The 19,797-nt window shown below is 34.1% G+C and overlaps 1 protein-coding gene across 2 annotated transcripts in view; it reads left to right on the top strand.

Annotated features, from left to right (window-relative positions):
- Positions 1–19,797, top strand: part of LOC102090999 (prolyl endopeptidase FAP) — a 35,680-nt gene that overhangs the window by 3,116 nt on the left and 12,767 nt on the right. Inside the window, exons 3-18 of one of the 2 annotated variants that reach the window (XM_005498624.3) lie at positions 3,288–3,383; positions 5,232–5,326; positions 5,474–5,548; positions 5,742–5,794; positions 6,901–6,973; positions 8,402–8,522; positions 9,052–9,206; positions 10,253–10,356; positions 10,690–10,825; positions 14,224–14,268; positions 15,246–15,350; positions 15,439–15,509; positions 16,093–16,146; positions 16,482–16,606; positions 17,482–17,529; positions 19,152–19,250. In XM_005498624.3, the coding sequence (XP_005498681.2) occupies positions 3,288–3,383; positions 5,232–5,326; positions 5,474–5,548; positions 5,742–5,794; positions 6,901–6,973; positions 8,402–8,522; positions 9,052–9,206; positions 10,253–10,356; positions 10,690–10,825; positions 14,224–14,268; positions 15,246–15,350; positions 15,439–15,509; positions 16,093–16,146; positions 16,482–16,606; positions 17,482–17,529; positions 19,152–19,250 (1,455 nt within the window). Of the gene's footprint in view, positions 1–3,287; positions 3,384–5,231; positions 5,549–5,741; positions 5,795–6,900; positions 6,974–8,401; positions 8,523–9,051; positions 9,207–10,252; positions 10,357–10,689; positions 10,826–14,223; positions 14,269–15,245; positions 15,351–15,438; positions 15,510–16,092; positions 16,147–16,481; positions 16,607–17,481; positions 17,530–19,151; positions 19,251–19,797 lie in introns of both variants that reach the window. The other variant, XM_065068680.1, reaches the window with a different exon arrangement.

The following is a 19,797-nucleotide window of genomic DNA, read 5'->3' as shown; positions in this document are numbered from 1 at the left end:
TGCAATGTTCTTTGTGTATCGTACCTTAACTACTACTTAACTAGAAGGTTGTGGCAATCTAGAAAAACAATTAATTGCATATGAAAAATGTATAGACATAGACAGACTAAATGTCTGCTTAAGGAATCAGCAAATAGAAAGGTCTTCTGTAATTCTGAATGAACTGGAAGAAATACTGAGTTCCGGTTTCATCTGCTAAGTTTCTAGTAATTTCATGTTCTTCAAACTTCTCAAAATATGATAACTGGTTTTATTTTACACATGGAAGAGTATAAAAATGTGAAAAATTTTCAAGTTATACTGGAAAATATTTTTATGTTTGGAGAGGATAAGGGAGAAATACTTAGTTGCAGTTATTACACAATTTCTGTGGGCTGAGAAGAGCAGGGCAGGCAATCTCAATATAGTGAGTGACTTCTATGCCTAAGAAATTATTGGGGTTTTTTATATTTCTTTGAGTTAGGAATATGCTCTGAGATTACCTTACTATGATAACTCAGCTATAATAGCCCAACTCTAAAAAGTTCAGAAAGGTTTTTTTCACTTGTACACTGGTGTACCTAGTCCTGCTCTTCTGCAGCATGACAAGAAAGAAAACACATGCTTGCAGTCGAAAGCAACAGTGGAACCACAAGCAGAGTTAAAATTAACTGAAAGTATTGCTTAGGCTCCAAATTAATCTTCTGCTATTTTTAATGAATAACTGCACCCTGTAAATGAATGCAAGTGGACCACAAAGGATTAAAACTAAGACAGTGGGATGGTAAAGGGAAAAGAGCAAAGCTAGAACTTGGTAAGCTTTCCTTTCTGTGGCTGGCTCTGCTATTTGCTTCCTTTTTGTCCCTGGGCATGTTTTTAAATCTTTGTTATTTCACAGAGAAATAAAACACAACAAAAAAACTTACCAAGCCTACCAACAGCCATCCAAATCAACATCTAAATAGTGCTGCAGACATGTAATTTTCATGGTAGGGTCTGTTCTGTGAGCAGACATTTCGAATACTATTATTGAACCAGTCTTTAGTTACAGAAGAAAGAATCAGCAACAATTATGGAAAACAATTAAAGATGCCGCTTTTAATTAAAACATTTAAATATATTTTCTGTTGCCTAGAAACAAGCATTCAAAATTATAAGTAATCAAGTAAGAAATAGTTATGTTTAGATTTTTTGCAGTCCACTGGTAGAAATTCAGATAGGAGTGGACACATTTAAAATCATTACCAGTCACAAGAAATTATCACAGAATATTAAGTATGTAAGGATGAGACGGCTAACGGAGTAAAGGTTTAAATGAGAGCTGTGAAAATTAGACCAGAGATGAGGCATTTGTGATATTACTTGTCTTTTTAGTGAAAAATTATCTTAAACTGAGAGAAGGAACCAGGAAATTTTACCAGATTAAGGTATCAAACAGGACTGCAAATTTAGGCTTCCCATACATACAACCATGGACATAGATCTAAACCGTGGACTTCTTTTGATAGTAGGCATGTTTACTTAAATAATTTTAACTGAAAGCTAGTGATAAGTAATCATCACAATATAAACAGAAGTGGAGTGTCCTTTGGAACTATTTTCTATGCATTTTTTTAAGAGTTTGACATCTTCTGTGCTTATCGTTAATGTATCAAGGATCTCTAATTCACAGTCATGGTGCTAGCAAGAGGAATTAACTTCCTATTGAACTTCTTGGATACTAATATTTTCTGAACATATTGCTAGCTCAGAGTTTATACTGATAGGCTTTTGCCTATGGATTGGCATTCAGTTTTATTTCTCATGACAGCTTTCTTCTGCATTAGTGCAGACAAGGCTAGTGTCAACAGTCAACCGGACATGTGTATTCTACAGTAAGTAATACTCACTTAGCAGAAGAAAACATATTTTATCATTAGAAAGTACCGTACAAGAGACTATGAAGAAACATTTCTCAGGAAGTCAGTGTGATCTTAACAGAGAGGGACCATAATGTAGAAGTGATGGAGCATGATATGAAACCTGAGGGCAATGAGTCATCTTGACTATCTGGCTGTCATCTGAGAGCTCTGAAGGAACAAATGGGAAGTGGCAGAAAGCTACTAGGCTGCAGAGTGACATCCCTACTACCACTGAAGACCATGGCAAAAATCCCCTTGATTTTAAGGAGAAAAGCATAGAATCCAGAATGCCTAGACATAAACACTGCTATTATTATGGTACTGAACATTAAAAACTGGCCTTTAACAGAAATGTTCCTATGTCTTTCAAGGATTAAATGTTTTGAGTATTCTTTCTCTTGTAAACTACACAATTCTTCTTTTTTTGTTTGTTTGGGTTTGTTTTTTTTTTATTATTACATTTTTATAACGGAATTTTTAATTTCCATGCACTTAGCAAGGCAGCCTTTTCAGCATTACCCTCTCCTCATCCAGCTGATTGTCCTTAAATTTTCTTTTAAATTCTGCCCTAGCTTAAGATGTTTCACTTTGGGGAGAAATAGTAAGAGAAGAGCCACAAAACCAGCCACGATGTTGTGTATTATTTCTGTTCAAGTATCTGATCTACTTAGAAATCAAATATCAAAATACCTGTTGTCTCTCCAGAATCATTACCAATTTTCTTTTGCAGCATTAAGTAAAAAGTGGAAGTTTACATTCACTCATTCATTACTTTTCAGCGTTATTTTTACCAACATACCTTCATCTATTCCTTTCATGTGGCTACTAGGAAATATATGTGGATGATGATTATTTAGCAAGCCTTATATCCACCTTCTAACACTGTTTGATGAGGCGTTTACGAGATTTGTCAGAAGGAGTTTGTATGCACATCCTGTTGTTGGACTCTCTACTGAATATGTTCAGGTCCTTATTAAAATAGTTGTCTCTACATACCACACAAGTTCATTAAACCCTTGCTTTAAAAATATTTTAAAATATTTAAAAATATTTGGAAAGTGCTTTTCTTGCACTCACAGATTCTACAAGTAAATATGTTTGAGTGAATAAATAACTGGGTAAAATAGTCTATTTTCTAATTTTTTATTCCTAAAAGTGAATCCTTCAGAGGCTGAAGCACCTTATCAGACCAGTAACAGAGAAGTTTCCTTTCTGCTCTACCTACTGTGTGCATAACTCCAGGATCATGCTGTCCTTGATGTTCCCTGGTGTTAAATATCGGGGGGGGGGGGGGGGGGGGGGGGCGAAATCTATGAGTAGTGATTACTTCTTTTTTTCTCTCTTTTTTTTTTTTTTTTTTTCATTTAACAGCATTGCATTAACAGAAACTTTCTGTCATATTTTTAGTTGTCAGCACAGATAATGGTCCCAGAGCTCTTACATTGGAGGATTATCTGAATGGAAACTTCCAATATAAAACATTTTTTCCATATTGGGTGTCAGGTAAGTAAAACTTTTTCTCAAACATACATAGGCCTTTCTGATACGTATTTTCAGACTAGTTTACACGACTCAGAAACGTATTTTTCTTCTAGCTCTACTGTGAATGAATTATAACTATGAAATTAAACAACCTGCTAGTCAAAATTTACAGTTGAAATTTATACTTTTGTCAGTCATTCTAGAAGTTCCAGGTATTTTATGTTTCAACAGACATGTTTGAGTCAAGTATAAACTATAATTTTATAGAGGCCTTCAGTGTTTTATTTATTTTACTGTCATATTCATTGCAGAAAGTGAAAGAAATATGTAAATGTGTCAGTAATTTTTTAAGCAATCTGCTAGTTTGTTTTTGTCACAGAACTTTTTCATGTACCATTTGTAATAATTGAGATCGCCTGTCTTACAGGTTCCTTTCTTTGTTTTCAGTAGTACCTAGCTCTGCAATGAGTCCAACTGTTCTTATCTTGTTTAAGGAAATGCTGACACCACTGAAATTCCTGAGTTCCAATGCATTGCATGGAAAATAAGGTTGGGTTTCTAGGCAAGTTTCTTAAAGTAGAAGATAAAGACATGAACTTAATTGCTGCTGATAATATGTGTCTGTGGCTGGCTGAAGTACGAGCCTTGTTATCATTGAATAGCAGCAGCACCAGAAGGCTTGAGCTGGAGTGGATTGCATTTGAGTACACGCACTATTTCCACTCCTGTTATGTGCTGCCTCAGGCAATTAATGTTCTCTGACTAGGGACAAGAAACATAGTACCGTTCACATGGAGTCTTACCAAGTTAGTTTCAACCCACAAATTTAGAACTGAACTGAAGTGTTCCAGGATATTGCCAGCAGCAGTTCAGGTTTTACAATTAACAATTTGAAGTATGTTGGCATCACTTGTATGATTTAAAACTTAGGTCACCATTTGCTAGAATTCTCTCTGAAGTATGTAGGCAGCATATCACCTAAACCCAGCATTGTCCTTCCCCCTTTATATCCTTCTCACTTAGAGTTATCTTTCCTCTTAACAGTCACAAAACTCATGCGAAAGTCATGCCATAGATTCCATAGATAGCCATGCCTACAGCATTCTGAATACCTACTTTCCTTCTGAAGCAGGAGTTTAAATTTAATATCTCTTCCTTAGAAGGCCTGAGATCACCACAAATGTTGTTACACTTATCATAGAATTGTGCTCAAAAGATCCACCAGTGAGCTAATTTCCTAAAAATAAACACTTAACAATTTTTCAGGCTGCTTTTAAACTGTTGAAGTCTCTCTCTCTTTACCTACACCAAGTATGTAATTCTTTCTCTCTGTTTATAGCAGTAAAAATAATGATGTGAAACTAAAATTCTGATCTTCATTCTTTACCAAACTATGGCTCAGGTCTTGAGCACTGGTAGGGTTAAATTCCACTCTCATTGAAGGCCACTGACCCTCACTTTGTGGGACCTGTATGAGAAAGGGTGGTATCATTTATATAAGGTCAATTACATGGTTCTACTGTTACCTGCCGAATCTGTGCAAATGAGAATGTTCTGGTGAAATTATAAGCAAAGATCAGATCTATCCCTGGTATTCTTGATCAGACATTACTGGCATTTAATTATACAGTTAACTAGCTGATTCTGTGTGCAGTGTGTAATCTTGAGAACATACTCCAGAACCCTGAAGACAGTTTGTTGGTAAGTCTGTACCTTGGCGTCATTAGAAGAAAAACATTCTTAATGCGGATGCCAAAACACATTTGCTCAAAATCTATTCACGGACAGGAGTGTGAATATTTTGATAAATATTTCTGTTCTATATTATCTTCTGTGCAAGGTGACAGCCTTTTTGTCTTGTTTATAAAGATAATGAATATCTTCATCAGTCTGCAGAAGATGATATTATTCTTTACAATGTTGAAATGAACTACCCAACTACCATCATGACTAACAGCACAATGGTATGTATATTTTCAATTAATAAAAAGGCAAGAAAATGCATTTGCAGTTCAAGTACCTGTTTAAAAGTGAGTGGATTAAAACCTGACTCATCAAATCCGTATATAAAGGTTTTTTGCTATAATTTAATCTACTTCTTAATCTTTCAGAAACAAGTTAATGCTTCAAATTATGTGTTGTCATCAGACAAATATTTCATAGCTTTGGAAAGCAATTATTCAAAGGTAATTGTTTTAATCTATTACTCAATGAAACGCTTGGTTTCATTTAGTATTTTGTTGATTGTGCTCACTGTGGATAAATGTTTCTTGGTACTTTCTTGATAAAGGGATAGGCTATGAAAAGGCAGCTAATTATTTTTAATTATCTTATGTTTTTTCAAGTTAATAACACTATTTTCTTGCTTAATTTTTGCAGCTGTGGAGATACTCTTATACAGCATCATACCACATTTATGATCTGATATATGGGTAAGGCCTCATATTTCTTACAGAGAGCTCTGGTGAATACTCTGTAGTGATGTGCTTGCAAGCATTTCCACTGAAAAACTGTATAGTAATGTGACTACCACCCTGCTTTGCTTTTGCCTGAATCTGTCAGGTTAATTATTTGCTTGAAAAAAAATTACCTCTAAGGAAATCATACAGGTCTTTCATCTACTCATCAAGGTATCTGGGCTGGTTCATATTTCATACCCTGAAATACTGCTCAGGATTCTTATCTTTTTTCCTTCTTTGCATAATTTTCTCCCACCCTGTCTTGGCTGCTTGAGTCTACTTCAGTTTCACACCTTAAGCTTTCATGCCCTTCTGTTGTCTAATTCATCCTTTTAATGTGTGATCTAATCTTTGGCTTTCCTAAAACTCTCACATGTCCTTTAGCCCTCCAGTGATCTTGTGACAGTCCATCTTGGGTCATTCAGAAGTTTGCAGCTTCTCCTATGGCATTTGCTCTCTTTACCAAGATCTTCCTCAAACCACTTCTCTTTCCACCCAAGTTTGAAGGAGGCCATCTGCCTCCCCAGTCACCTTTTTATGCCAAGTAGCAGCATGACCAATGCTTCTTAGTTTTGTGCAACAGAAGCTGCACTGAGCTGCTCCATTCTTGGAAAGCTGTTGGCTCAAGGTGACAGGAAAAGATTTCTGCAAGCTAATGTGAGTAGAGAGGTACTGCATGTGGCTCATGATCCTTCACAAATGGTATTAATGCTGTTGTCCTGCTTGCCTCAGCATGCTATATCCTGAATTCACATTTCCCAATAATTTGCTGAGACTCTAATGCAGATTTCAGATCAAGTAGATGACTATAGGTGCTTGTGCAGCATTTTGGAAGAGATAAGGCTGTCTTCTTAGGCTGCTGAATATGTTTTCAACGGGTCGAGTTGCAAGTCTTTGCCAGCACTGGTGCATGCCATCACATTGCTGCATGTTTCACTGCCTGGCTAAATTTTGCATTGCTCAAGAAACAAAAAGCTGTTAGAAAATATAGCCCTTCATGAATTTTAGATTAATATAGAGTTTAATGATCCATTTGCACTGTGCTCAAAAAGCCATCTCAACTTCTTTCCTTTTTTTAGTGGTTTTGTAACAGAAAATCAGCTTCCACATAAAATTCAGTATATATCCTGGTCACCCGTTGGACACAAATTGGTCAGTAAAGATAACCAAGTGCTAGAATAATTTTGCTTTGTGTGGCTAGAAGACATTTATTTATCCTTTGTTGTTGTTTTGTTTGGCCAGATTTTTGACAGGTCTGTTTGTACTAGCCTTGGTTGTAAGCAAGAGTGGCAAGGAAAACAGTTTTGACTTGTTAAACTTTAACTTGTCTGTGTCTCAATAGAAGAATCCATGTTCTCAGCTAGATTGTGTTATGTGCATAAACATAAATATGTGTGTTTCAGTTTACTAGCCAGTCGCTTATCATGAACTGACCAACATAATTGCATATAGATTTATATGTAGTTTCCAGGCCTGAAAACCAATGTGATTTTCTTTGACACTGTATAACACATAAGTTAACTATGGAGATTTAAAGATGCAGTATTTAAAATATTTTCTAAAATTTTTACTCTAGGAGATTTCTGCCAGAGTCTTATTAAAAAATATGTTATTTTCTTTTTTTATTTAATAGCTACTTGATAGCCAAGTATGCTTTTCTCTGTAATTATGACAGACCTATTGCATATTGTAACACACTTATAAACGTTTTTTATTCTCGGTTCCAAATTCCAAAGAATTCTGAAGACAGAACAAAATGAAGATGGTTTCCAACCTTCCTAGTACTAATAGTGTGTGATGTTTTTATACAATAGTGCTCATATTTCACCTGAGAGTTGCTTTGTTTTTAATTTAAAGCACGAAGTAGTTAAAATGTTACATTGATGTTGCTAACAAATGGTTATAGGTTCAAAAGGCATTATTTTCTCAGAAAGTGATGGTTTTGTGCTTGTTTCTTAAACACATGTCCATTCATTTGATTGAAATTTAGAGATAATGAAGGCCTGCAAGCATTTCTTGCAAGAAATCTCTTCTGATAACTAATTTACTAGAAAGGAACAAATAAGCCGAGACAGAGTATAACTTTGTTTTTGTCTCATCTCACATCACCTAGACAGGCTTAGAAAAGTTAAATAATTTTCTGTTTAGTCTTTCTGTACTTGTTTTTGTCTCCTACTTTTGGGGGAATCAGAAGGAAAAGTCACAAAACACTTAGTCTGAGTGTCTCTTAAAAAAATACAGCAATTTTAGTGAGTTTCAAAGCTTTATTTTTTTTTGCTTAATGAATTTCCACACCAAAGCGAGACACAGAATCCTCTGAAGTTTGTGAAAGTCAAAAGAGCTGTTCAGGATTTATTCTGACATAACTGAACATAGAATTTGGCCTGTAATGTATAATTTATTTACTGAGGTACCTACTGTTGCAGAATTTTCAAGGGCTTTTAGTGTAGCATTTATGTTCTGTTTTCTATTCATTATATTTTCTATTTGGTATAATGTAAGAGCTTTGACTGCAGAAGATCTTACTCTAACCTCTGTTAGTGGTGCCTATATTCATAAGAAACACTTTCTTGCCTTTAGGTGTATGTGTATCAGAATAATATTTATTTGAAGCAAAGCCCAAGAGAGGCACCAATTAAAATAACTAGTGATGGAAAACAGAATGAAATATTTAATGGGATTCCTGATTGGGTCTATGAAGGTAAGTAAATCTTGAAGTGCAACTAACATGTTAAATGCTTTGTTTAGATTACCTGGTTCTCACAATCCATTCTAAAATAACTGTGATGATACATTATGAAGTAACCCTATGGTTGCAAGACAATGACTGTGTTTTGTATTCATAGTGTGTAACCAAAATCCCGAGTTTTTTGCTACTGAAACTATATCAGAACTTTACAAACTGGGCTTCCTGCTGCTGCACAGGCAGCGGTTGGAAAATAAGTTTTAATGAAAGTTTTTATTTGGGTGAAAATTCAGCATTTTTGTGCATTAAAAAAAAATGCACACACAAATATGAAAAACCCAAGTGAGTTAAATGGGATCTGTGTGCCTGTTTCAAGAGTTCTTAAGGCCTTTCAGAATTGAGATGTTTTGCACTACATTTGGTGTTATTTATTTAGTACAACTCTCTTTACATGTCTAGGTTGCTAATAGTAAAGTTTTAAAATAGATTAGAAAGTACATAGATTACAATTATAAACTATTATGAATTATTTTCTTATCCTCAGAGGAGATGCTAGCGACAAAATATGCACTGTGGTGGTCTCCAAGTGGAAAATATTTAGCATACGTACAATTTAATGATTCTGACATACCAGTGATTGAATATTCATATTTTGGTGAGGACCAGTATCCTAGAAGAATAATTATCCCATACCCAAAGGTATGTATTCTCATTCTTTTCACTTACTTTCTGTTGAGAAATCAGTTATGACAATGATAAAAGTAACTGTGCTTAAAAAAATAGTTGTATTACAGTGGTTAAATCCATTGTAGCCTAAATTAAAGCAAGAAAATAAACTTAGGCCAAGTTCTGAAAGGGTATAGCTACATTCAAAACTGTAGATATGTCATAATGTAAGTGAAATAAATGGAATTACTCCTGTAAGTAAAAAGTATGTGCAAAAGTGCATGCTTGCATGATCAAACCTTGCTTTTTTCAGTTTGCTTTGCTTATTGTGGTGTGTTAACTATGCAGTTGTTATTTTTCATTACAGTAAATGAATTATGAAACCTTTTTATTATGAAAAATAAAGGCTATGATAGCTTCAGTTTATTTACACACTTCATAGTGCTTTTTGATCTTGAGGGGCTTTGGATTTTAACTACTTTCAAGTGCCAGATCTAAGGCATGGAGGTTTTGGATTGCCATTTCTTTGGCATGTATTAGAAAGCTCTCCTGACTCCTGTCATGTTCATATGATTGCAAGTGATCGTGTTAATGTGTCTTAAGAAGTTGTCTGTCAGCTGGATTACAATTCTAAAGTAAAGCTAAATGGTTTAGACCACACATGGAGGAGAATTAAAAAAGTAATAATGTATGCAATGAATAAGCAAGCATGAAATCAGTTTAAGCTAAACCAGTTTATTTCACAGCTGGGATGTCAAAGACCATTTACAATCATGTGAACATATTCCTGGAGTTTTATGCCAAAGTAAGTCTAGTGTGTGCTGCAAAGATCCACACTGCAAATAGAGCATGTTTTCTGTATAGAAATGCACTAAATTTGACTGTTTAAAAGGTTTTCTTCTTTATATACGAAATGATGCAGAGCTAAGTGGCATACTTATATGACCACATTTGCCCTATTATACCCAATTGAATGCATACTTTGTAATTTATCTCCTTTTCTGCAAAAAGTATTGTAATTTTCTACGATCTGAAATCTTCAGAGCCTGTTTGAATAACTTGATGCATTTCCTTCGAAGGCTGGCGCTAAAAATCCTACTGTTAAAGTATTTATTGTTGATACTATTAACATTGAAGCATTTGGTCCTAAGGAGGTGCCAGTTCCTGCAGTCATAGCATCCAGGTAGTGTGCCTGCAAATATGTCTTCTCTTTTTTAAAAAAGTTTTTGTCTGTTTGTTTTCAGTGCTTGAACCTCTGAGTTGTTTTCTGTTTCTAACAGTAGAGTGCCATATTCATCTCCTAGATGAATCAGAAGCTAACCAGAAATGTGTTTTGATTCTGTCTGTCCATATGATATGTTGTTATGAAAGACCAAAAATACCATCCCTAAGACAATGAAGCGCTGCTATTTTCTCCCACAGAGCAATATGGGGGGTACAGTCTGTAGCAATGCTTCCACATTGCTGTTCTTTAATAACCCCTCTCTTCCTTTTTTTTTTTTTTTTTATTTTTTAGTGATCACTATTTTACTTGGCTTACTTGGGTGACAGATAGTCGGATATGTGTGCAATGGCTAAGGAGAATCCAAAATTTTTCGGTCTTAGCTATTTGTGACTTCCAAGAAAATTCAAATACTTGGGACTGTCCAGAGGTAATAAAGTTGGAAATATAAATTTAACATTGCCAAAGTTAACATTGGCTAATCCGCATACCTATTTTAACACCAACTGGTAATGCACAGCTTGCTCTGACTTACTTGCACAAATATATTTAGGCTTGCTCTGAATTCTTTAGAAAACAATTTTGTGCCTGCCATAATTGAATTTTCCAATGTTTGATCACATTCATCTTGTATCTACTAGTTACACCTTTTTCAATATTTTAATTGCTGGGAGAGGGCTGAAAAAATTTAATCGCACCAACAAGAAATAAAATCACCTAAATATTTTTTAGGGAGGCCTAAATAGCAATCAAAGCAACAAAACTAAGTAGAATGTTACTGAGCAGCTTTCAATACTGTTGTTTAGTTCCTTCCTGCTTCCTGGGACCATATAGGATCTTTATTGATTTTTAAATAAAATCTTATTTAAAATTTAAAAAAAATCTTGTTATACTACATTTAAATTACATACATTCAGTCTGACTGAATCATGTCCTTTATGATTAAATTAGATAAAGATGCAGGTTTTCAAGAGGGAAAAAATTTTCTGTCTTATTGACTCATACAGTTGGAGAAAGCAGGCAAGTTTTCAGAAACACAATCCCCTTTTCAAATCTGAAAAGAAAACTTCAGGCCAATTGCAACAGTAGTTCTACATTTTGTTCTAAAATGTCGTTCTATCATTAAGGCAGTTCAGAGGGGAAACCGTGCTCTGCTGAGCAGAAGGATAGCTTTGATGGCCTAGCTATCTATATCTATATGTAGATAGTTATAGGTCTTCTGTACAGAAGCTTTTCTGAAAAAAATGTTTTCTTTAAAAGTCCCTGTAAAGCTCTAAGGCTGTAGACACTGATAAATTCATATAGATCTTGAAGGAAAGGATACCTGAATTTCAGTGACTCCAGTACAGAAGTCTCATCTACTGTCTTTTAGTATTGATGCTGTTTGCATGTCTTGTCTATGGTACAGAACATGTATAAAAACTAGCATTAGGGTGAAACCTTGAACTAATAGGAAAGAAAAGGCAAGAATATTTGTAAGTGTTCTGTGTAGCTGATAAATTGTAAATTCAGAGTTTATTAATACAGCTTTTACAAGCTGAAAATAATTCTTATTCCTCTATGATATGACAAGTGTCACAAAATTAGAAGGAATTTAAGGTTCTGTTCTTTTAAAACTTTATCATGTAAGTACATTTCCACAGACAAATATTTGAATTTATTCGGACAAAATACATATTTACTGCAGCATTTGATATGTCTCTTAAGTAATTGTTCCACTTTATAAGTACATTAACACTGAATCTCTATCTCACCTCGAAGTAACCTGCATTTTAATGACTAAATATTTTAATGAAAAAAAAAAAAAAAAAAATCAAGGGTTCTAGGTTTCTACCACAATCCACCAAAGTACTTTAACACAAGCTTAACTTTAAGCATGTAATCAATTTTATTTATTTCTGTAGGTCTATTTGTGTGTTTTAAATTAAGCATGTGCTTAATTGCTTTGCTGGAACCAGACCAGAACAATTAGCATCTTGCAGGACTCTGTTCATGATCCTTGCTTAATTGCAATCATCCATGAAACCTTATTTACGGAATCACTACTGACGTTTCTATAATTCTATATTTATACAGTGATACAATGCTTTTATCACATTAAAGTTTGCACAAATGGCCAATTGAAGGAGTGTGAACAGATGGGAGTGCTGCATTAGCTCTATTTGCAGTTAGAAAGTATATCTCTGTATGTTTCCATTGGCAAAAATCATTCTCTTGTTGATTTCAGATTAAACTGAGACTCTAATGTACAATAAATGTGCTAGGATTTATCTACTTGAAAATAATAACAAAATATAATCTACAAGATGTTCCTAAAGTGTTAATTCATCCAAAATGTTCATGTATTCAAGTCTTGCTCATGTAAAAAGACCATAGAAACCAATATGACTTCAGTGGAACTATTGACGTGAGTGAAAGCTGGGCATGTATTTGTGAAATTGGGATTTCCTATAATGATGCTAGTTCTCTAATTAAGTTCTGTAAGTACTTTAATACACAGAAAAATCCCATATAAGTCAATGGGACTCCGCGTAAGAGAGAAGTTAAATATATCCTAAATGTACTTTATCATCAAGATCTGAGCCTTAATTTAAAGAAAGGAAAATAAACTTTTGATGAAGATATAAAGTTATACATCCCATTTTTCTTATCTTAAAAGATATAAAATCCATCTTCTGATTTAATAGCTTGATAGAGCCCTCACACAGTGCTAAACAGTCTTCTAATAGGCAAATACCTGCAACTTTCACTCAGGCAAGTCACTTCTAAGGGACTAAGTTGAAAGGGAGAAAGCATGATTCTGAATGTTAATGAGATTATATTGAGGGTACAAATACAAACCATCTTCTTAAGAAAGAACATTTGTTGCATTTATTTCAGACTGTAAAGAAATAGTCTATTAAATGAACAGCATGTAAAGAAAAGCTTGCAAGATTAAAAAAAATGAAATATATTGACTAAATGCAGAATTGTTAAAAATTAAATCCCTTACTCCATCCAACAAGCAAGATATTATGCTCTTCAATGAAAAACTCTTAGAAACATAGTGAAAATACACTAGAAGCTTTATAAGTAAAACATTTAAAAAAAAAAAAAAAAAGTTAAAGCGCCTTCAGCTGCAGGAGGTATTGATTAATTGTTCAGTATAAGTCTTTTTTAAAATCAGCTTTAAGAATGTTACCAGGACTTAAGACCTGCTAAATTTATAGTCTTAGGTTATAACAATCTGGGTGATTTTCAGTGCCTACATTATCTTTGCCAATCCTTAATCCTTTCTAAATGTGTTATGTGTGATATGTAAGTGTTGAATATCAGACCCCTTGGTTTCTACTAATATGAACTTTACTTAGTTAAAGTATTTGGCTTGTATTTTTAAGATTTACATTTATAAGATATACCTACTTGTCACATTATCCATTGTAATAAAGCAACATCACAGCTTTGAAATGAAAGGAAATGTGTCAAATGAACCAGCTAAGAATCTAACACAGATTTTTAATATTATTATTCCTCAATTTTTTTTACTTTTTTTTTTTTTTAACTGAAAAATTCATGAGACTACGTAGTTATTGGATCTTGCTTCCAGTGAATACGTTGCATAAGGTTAAAACAATTACTTTAGATTTTATTTAGCTTTGGTAACAGCTGCTAAATAATAAAATTTTAACTAACTGAATGGTATTAGTACAGCATGATTTTCCTCAGAACCCTGAAGTATTGTAAAATTCTCTTACAGACAGCCACACATTTTTTATTTGAAGACTTTGAACCTCTGTAAACTAATTCTTGAACTTCTTAAAAGAGTGTACATTTGATTTTGTTTTTCAGAATCAACAGCACATAGAAGAGAGTCAAACAGGATGGGCAGGCGGAGTAGGTTTCCTTACTGTACTCTATTTTGATTTAATGAAAAGCTACAGCTTTCTGCATCTTCACAGCAACATTTTGGAACATGAAACACCATTCTGAGTCATACAACACTGCTACTTAAACCTGTTGCACTGTAGGATTGAGACTTTTAATTCTGTGTTAGGCATAGTGTCTGACTACCTGCTTTCTGAGTTTAAAAACCCTTTTTCTGTCTCCTTTTGCAAATCTTAGACTGACTTATTAGGCATTATACTGCAGGGAGGGGAATCATACTGTGATGTAATTCTTAAAAACATCCTGGAGGCAAAGAACAGATGTAAAATTCCTTTGATGTCACTAGGGCAAGAGATAAGATTTGGCCATACCATAGCATTTTAAGAATAAAACCTGTCCATTCAGAACACAGTTTTAGTGCCAAGTGTTGCACAGCTTCAGCTAGAAAGGAACCTTCAAGGTAAAACACCCCAGTTACAAGAGTAGTTGATACTTTTCTGCGGTTACTCCTGAGCAAAAGAAGTTTTCTCTACCCAGTAACCTTTATCATGGAGGAGATATAACAGCAATCTCTGGGAATTCACAGTAAAAACAAACCTTGAAGGAAATTGTATGAGTCTAGCACCATTCATGAACATTAGCTTAATTCAGAATCTTATTTTTTAGAAGTCGACTCTACCTATTTCTGAATAGCTAAAGGTCATTCAGAATATACAAACAAATTATTCCACTTACAAGTAGCAGTTTGCATTTGTGGGATACTTGAGGTATCTCTATTATCAGCTTAAGAAATCTAACATGACAGATTAGAAATGGTAATGTGTACTGACTGGGAGACTGAGTATCACAGGTGAACACTAGTGCAAAGTGCTTTGTCCCACATGAACAGATTCAATAGTCTTGTTACTTCTAGTATGTCCACTATAATCTACTAAACAGCTTGGACACACTTACATCTCACCTACCATTTTTCTTCATTGTTTCAGTTCTTTGTTTCTGCACCATATTTTACATCGGACAGCAGTTCATACTACAAAATTTTTAGTGACAAAAATGGTTATAAGCATATTCATTACATCAATGGCTCTGTGGTAAGTTAAACAAAGTGTTCTACATTGATGTACTGTAAGTTCCCAAAATAATTCTACAATATTCGGTAACATATGTCTTGCTTCACAGGAGAATGCAATTCAAATTACAAGTGGAGAATGGGAGGCAATATACATTTTCAGAGTAACAAATGATGCAATGTAAGTATCATGACCAAGAGAACAGGTTTTGAGTGTTGTCCTTGGAACACTGTTAACTCATCAAGTTATAACTAGTTATAATTTGTTTTTTATCTGAATGCATCCACAATAAATTTGTATTTAAAGGCACTGCACAGGTTTGCAAACTTGGCTTCCTTATGAGACATCCTTTTCAAATTGTCCTCAATTTTCTATTTATTTTCAATCAGCCATCTTAGATTTATCTAGAAATACTTAAATTTAAGCATGTGATTAGCCCTCATACAATTTGCAACTACTTCAATCATCTCTGTTTTTATGGTCTTCATTCAGGTTACTTAAAAATAGATGCAGCTTATGTAACTGAAGTGATTAGCTCATAAAATCAAGATAGAAGTCCTATTTTTATTATTTATTTCTCATCTAATCAGAGTTTGAGCAAAGATTTATTAAGATGAAAGGTATACAAGCTTAACTTACTCTTCCATCACATGCAGAAATCTCAAAAAGTCTAAGTTAACTTCCAAGACGGCTTTTCATCTTGATGCTCGTTCATAGGTCATCACTTTATGGATTATTTATTAACATATACATGAATTTACAGTTTCTATTCAAGCAATGAATTTGAAGGCTATCCAGGAAGAAGGAATATTTACAAGTAAGTGTTATCAACATTATCTTAATGATACTAGGTTGATAAAAGATAGATCTAGATTTGTCAATAAAATCATTTAGTTTCAAGATGTTTAAAATGTAGTTTCACAAGCTATTTTAACTAAATCTTGACCCCAGATTATACCTGAGAATTGAGGAGAAATAGCATCTAACTTTTAAATGTAGTCGGGTGGGGAGGGGGTAAGATAAAGAGGGGAAATACTTATTTTTAAATGGAACCATTCTGAAAGTACAGTGCCTGTGTTCTAGAATGTGAGGCAGACACATGTGAAGTTAGTTGTAGCAAAATAATACTGCTTTACTTTATTTCTGTCCTAGAATCACTATTGGAAGTAAACCTATCAGAAAACAATGCATTACTTGCAATTTAAGGAAAGAGAGATGCCAGTATTATACAGCAAGGTTCAGTGAACGTTCTAAATATTATGCCTTGATCTGTTATGGTATGTATAGCATGGGGGTAGACATATAATCAGTTGTTCTTTCAAATTTATCAAAGGCATAGGTAGTATTGATTATCCCAAATGTGTCCCAATTGAAATTATAAAAACCTGTGCTAGCCACAGTGTTGGATACTTACTACCTGAGAACACTTTTAATAATGAAACTAAGAAAACTTCAGTTCATCAAGATGGATTAGCACTGAAACCACTTGTAACACAGAAGCATTAAATCAAGTCTTAGCTCTGTTGAAATAACTTAGGTGATTTTGGTGATCTGAGGTTTCATCCACTGGTGTAATCAAGGAGCAGTGAAGTCACAATCTAAAAAAGAAAAAAATATCCAAGATTTTCCTTTTGCATATTTCATATAAAGTTTACTCTTCTGATTCTGCGCTAACTGATCAGCTAAAGAGTTCTTTAGAAGTTCCGTTGAGCAGAGAAGCAAATAATAACACCTTTCAATCATTCTTGCACAAAATAGTCAGTAAGGTCATCACCATATGAAAGCCACTCACCTTCATAAATATGATGTGACATGTTCTCAGAAGAATGTTTCACGTTGTTAATTCTGCTTTCACCTTATGTAATCACATCTCGGGTATTAGCCAGATGTCACTTCACCTCTAGGGACAAAGAGTTAGGAGATTTAAAGTTATTTTGCTTATGATGCTGAGCAATGCCTGTATGTGTACAAGTCTAAGCACATACATTGTGTATTTTGTGCAGCAGGGACTAGTGGATTATACAGCAGAAAAGATTCAGATTTGTGTATCAACTTTGAGCTCTTGTAACACCTGTCAGTTACCAATGTTAATGTTATATGCACCACCACAAAATTCCAGCTTCAAACTACCTTCTTATCATTCTTATGACAGGTCCTGGGATTCCTATTTCTACTCTTTTTGAGAACCGTGGTGATAGAGGTACTGCAAAGATCCTGCCTATTTCTGAGCTATTTTTTTTCTCATTGATCTTCACTATGCAGAACATCTAATAGAATATATAGGATTGTGATCAAGAAGCCTCTCATCTTTTTTGTTATGAAAATACCTAGTGTCTTTCTAGATTTGTAATTAGTAGAATGCAAATATTAATGAACACACTCATGCCTTTCTTTTCATTCCTGAGTCCAGCACTTTCAAAGAATTCTGATGTTTTTCCTGTTTACATGCTATAGATGCAATGAACATTGGTTACTCTTTGTCTATCAAATATTTAGTCGAACTTTGTAGAAAACCTTATTGTGATTTCCAGACTATTCATTTTCACATTTGGATGAACACAAGACTTTCTCAGTTTTTCATGAAGCAAACCTACTCTATACAAATGGCAACAGTGTGCTATTTCGAGTTTGCAGTTTGAGTTATTGTACTGTACTAATTAGAATTTGCATCAGTGACTTGCTCTTCAGCCATCGGTAGAGATGTCAGGGAAGAGCAGAAGCTCTTTCAGATGATCAGTTCAAATAACTGTTTCAGACAAGGTTTTATTCTTGATACAAAATGAGAACTCCAGCAAGAAACATTGAGAGTCCTCATTCTTTAAGTAGCCTGTTAGTGAAGACTGTTTGGAACCAGGCCAAGCAGGAATTTGCTAACCATGAACATATTAATTACTCTGCAGTGAGTTTTCTCTCTCTGTCCCCTGTTTTTCTCTAAAAATTCTTCTCCAACTTAAAGCCCTCAGTCCTGAAATGCCATGCAAATTAGCACGGTCCTGTAAAAAAAATACTCAGTATTTCTTGTATATTTTGAGCATTTCCAGAAACAGGAAGTAGTTGCCATTAAAAAAAAAAAAAAAAAAAAAAAAGGAAAAAAAAGTCTTCTGCAGTCTTAAAAGCTTCTTTCATTTTGAAAGTGAAGCTAAAAGTCACAGGTTTCCATTATGTACAATATTCTTCATCACTACTCATGGGAAAACAAATAAATAAGCAGGAGTAAACAAGTAACACCCAGTAGATTCCTGCAGCCTATGCTGGAAATTAACTAAATTTTAAATAGCAGTTTTTAAATTATATAACTGTAAATTTGGTCTAAAGCAAGTAAAACAAAAATTTTAAATACTTTTTAGATTTAAAAAATGAGGTTCACTAAGTGTGCAGTAGTATATTACTAAGGACACTTACAATAAGTCTGGTATCGTAGTGTAGAAATATGTTGTACAGTGGTTAAGCAAGGGTTTGCCACAACCCCTTAAGAAAATGAATTTCCTGTGTTAGTCCAGAAACAAGATATTCCCAAACATTTATATGCTTAACCACACTGCCAAAGTGTCTCAGAGGTTAAAATGATGTTACTATGGTAAGCAAGAGAGGAGATACAGGACTCTGTTTTGCATGATGGAATGAATTTTGCATTTCTGGCTCCCACCATATTACAAAACTGGGATGAAGGCTCTGCAGGAAAAAGGAGTTTCTTCGTAACATCTGCTTGTAAAATGCCACAGATTTTCTTTCTGTTCTAATAGCGCAAAATAAAGGAATCTCAATTAATGAAGAGGGATTACAAAAAAATTAGTCAATAATTCAGGCATTTCTTTTACTTAGAACTCAGAGTATTGGAAGACAATAGGGAATTGCAGTCTGCTTTGCAAGAGATCAAGCTGCCAAAAGAAGAAATTAATAAACTTGAAGTGGATGGTATAAGTAAGAATTACAAATTTTCATTATACTTTTATTCCTATCATTTTAATATTTTGCCTTCATTTCGTTATAGTAAGTATCGTTTTTCTGTAGAACAAACTTGTTAGCCTGTCACATTGGGAAGAAGAGGCCTGGTTCTGCCCTGTTTGATAACTACCAGTTTGTCTATGCCTCAGAGTACCTCAGTAAAATAGTAGTTAAAATACATCTCTGCTTCACAAAGCAATTAAAAAATAATCTTTAATACTATTAGTAAAGTGTTTAAAGATCATGTTAAAACATTATAGTATGGCGGTAATAAAATGTGAAATGTAAACTGCTGTTCATGTATTACACATTCTATTGACTTGCATATACTGTTGTTTTCACTAGTGACTCTGCAAAAATATTCCATGGTAGTGAATCAGTGCAAAATTTCCAAAACTCATTTCTCATGATGTTAACAAACAGTTATGTTCCTAGTTGTATTTTTTTAGGCACCTGGAAAACTGAAAACCTGGAGATAGGTGAAATAATAATTTTATGCATAGCTAAATCAAAATAAAAGTAG

The sequence above is a fragment of the Columba livia genome, chromosome 7 (assembly GCF_036013475.1).
Source record: "Columba livia isolate bColLiv1 breed racing homer chromosome 7, bColLiv1.pat.W.v2, whole genome shotgun sequence".
Lineage (NCBI taxonomy): Eukaryota > Metazoa > Chordata > Aves > Columbiformes > Columbidae > Columba > Columba livia.
This window is presented reverse-complemented; position numbering and strand designations above follow the sequence as displayed.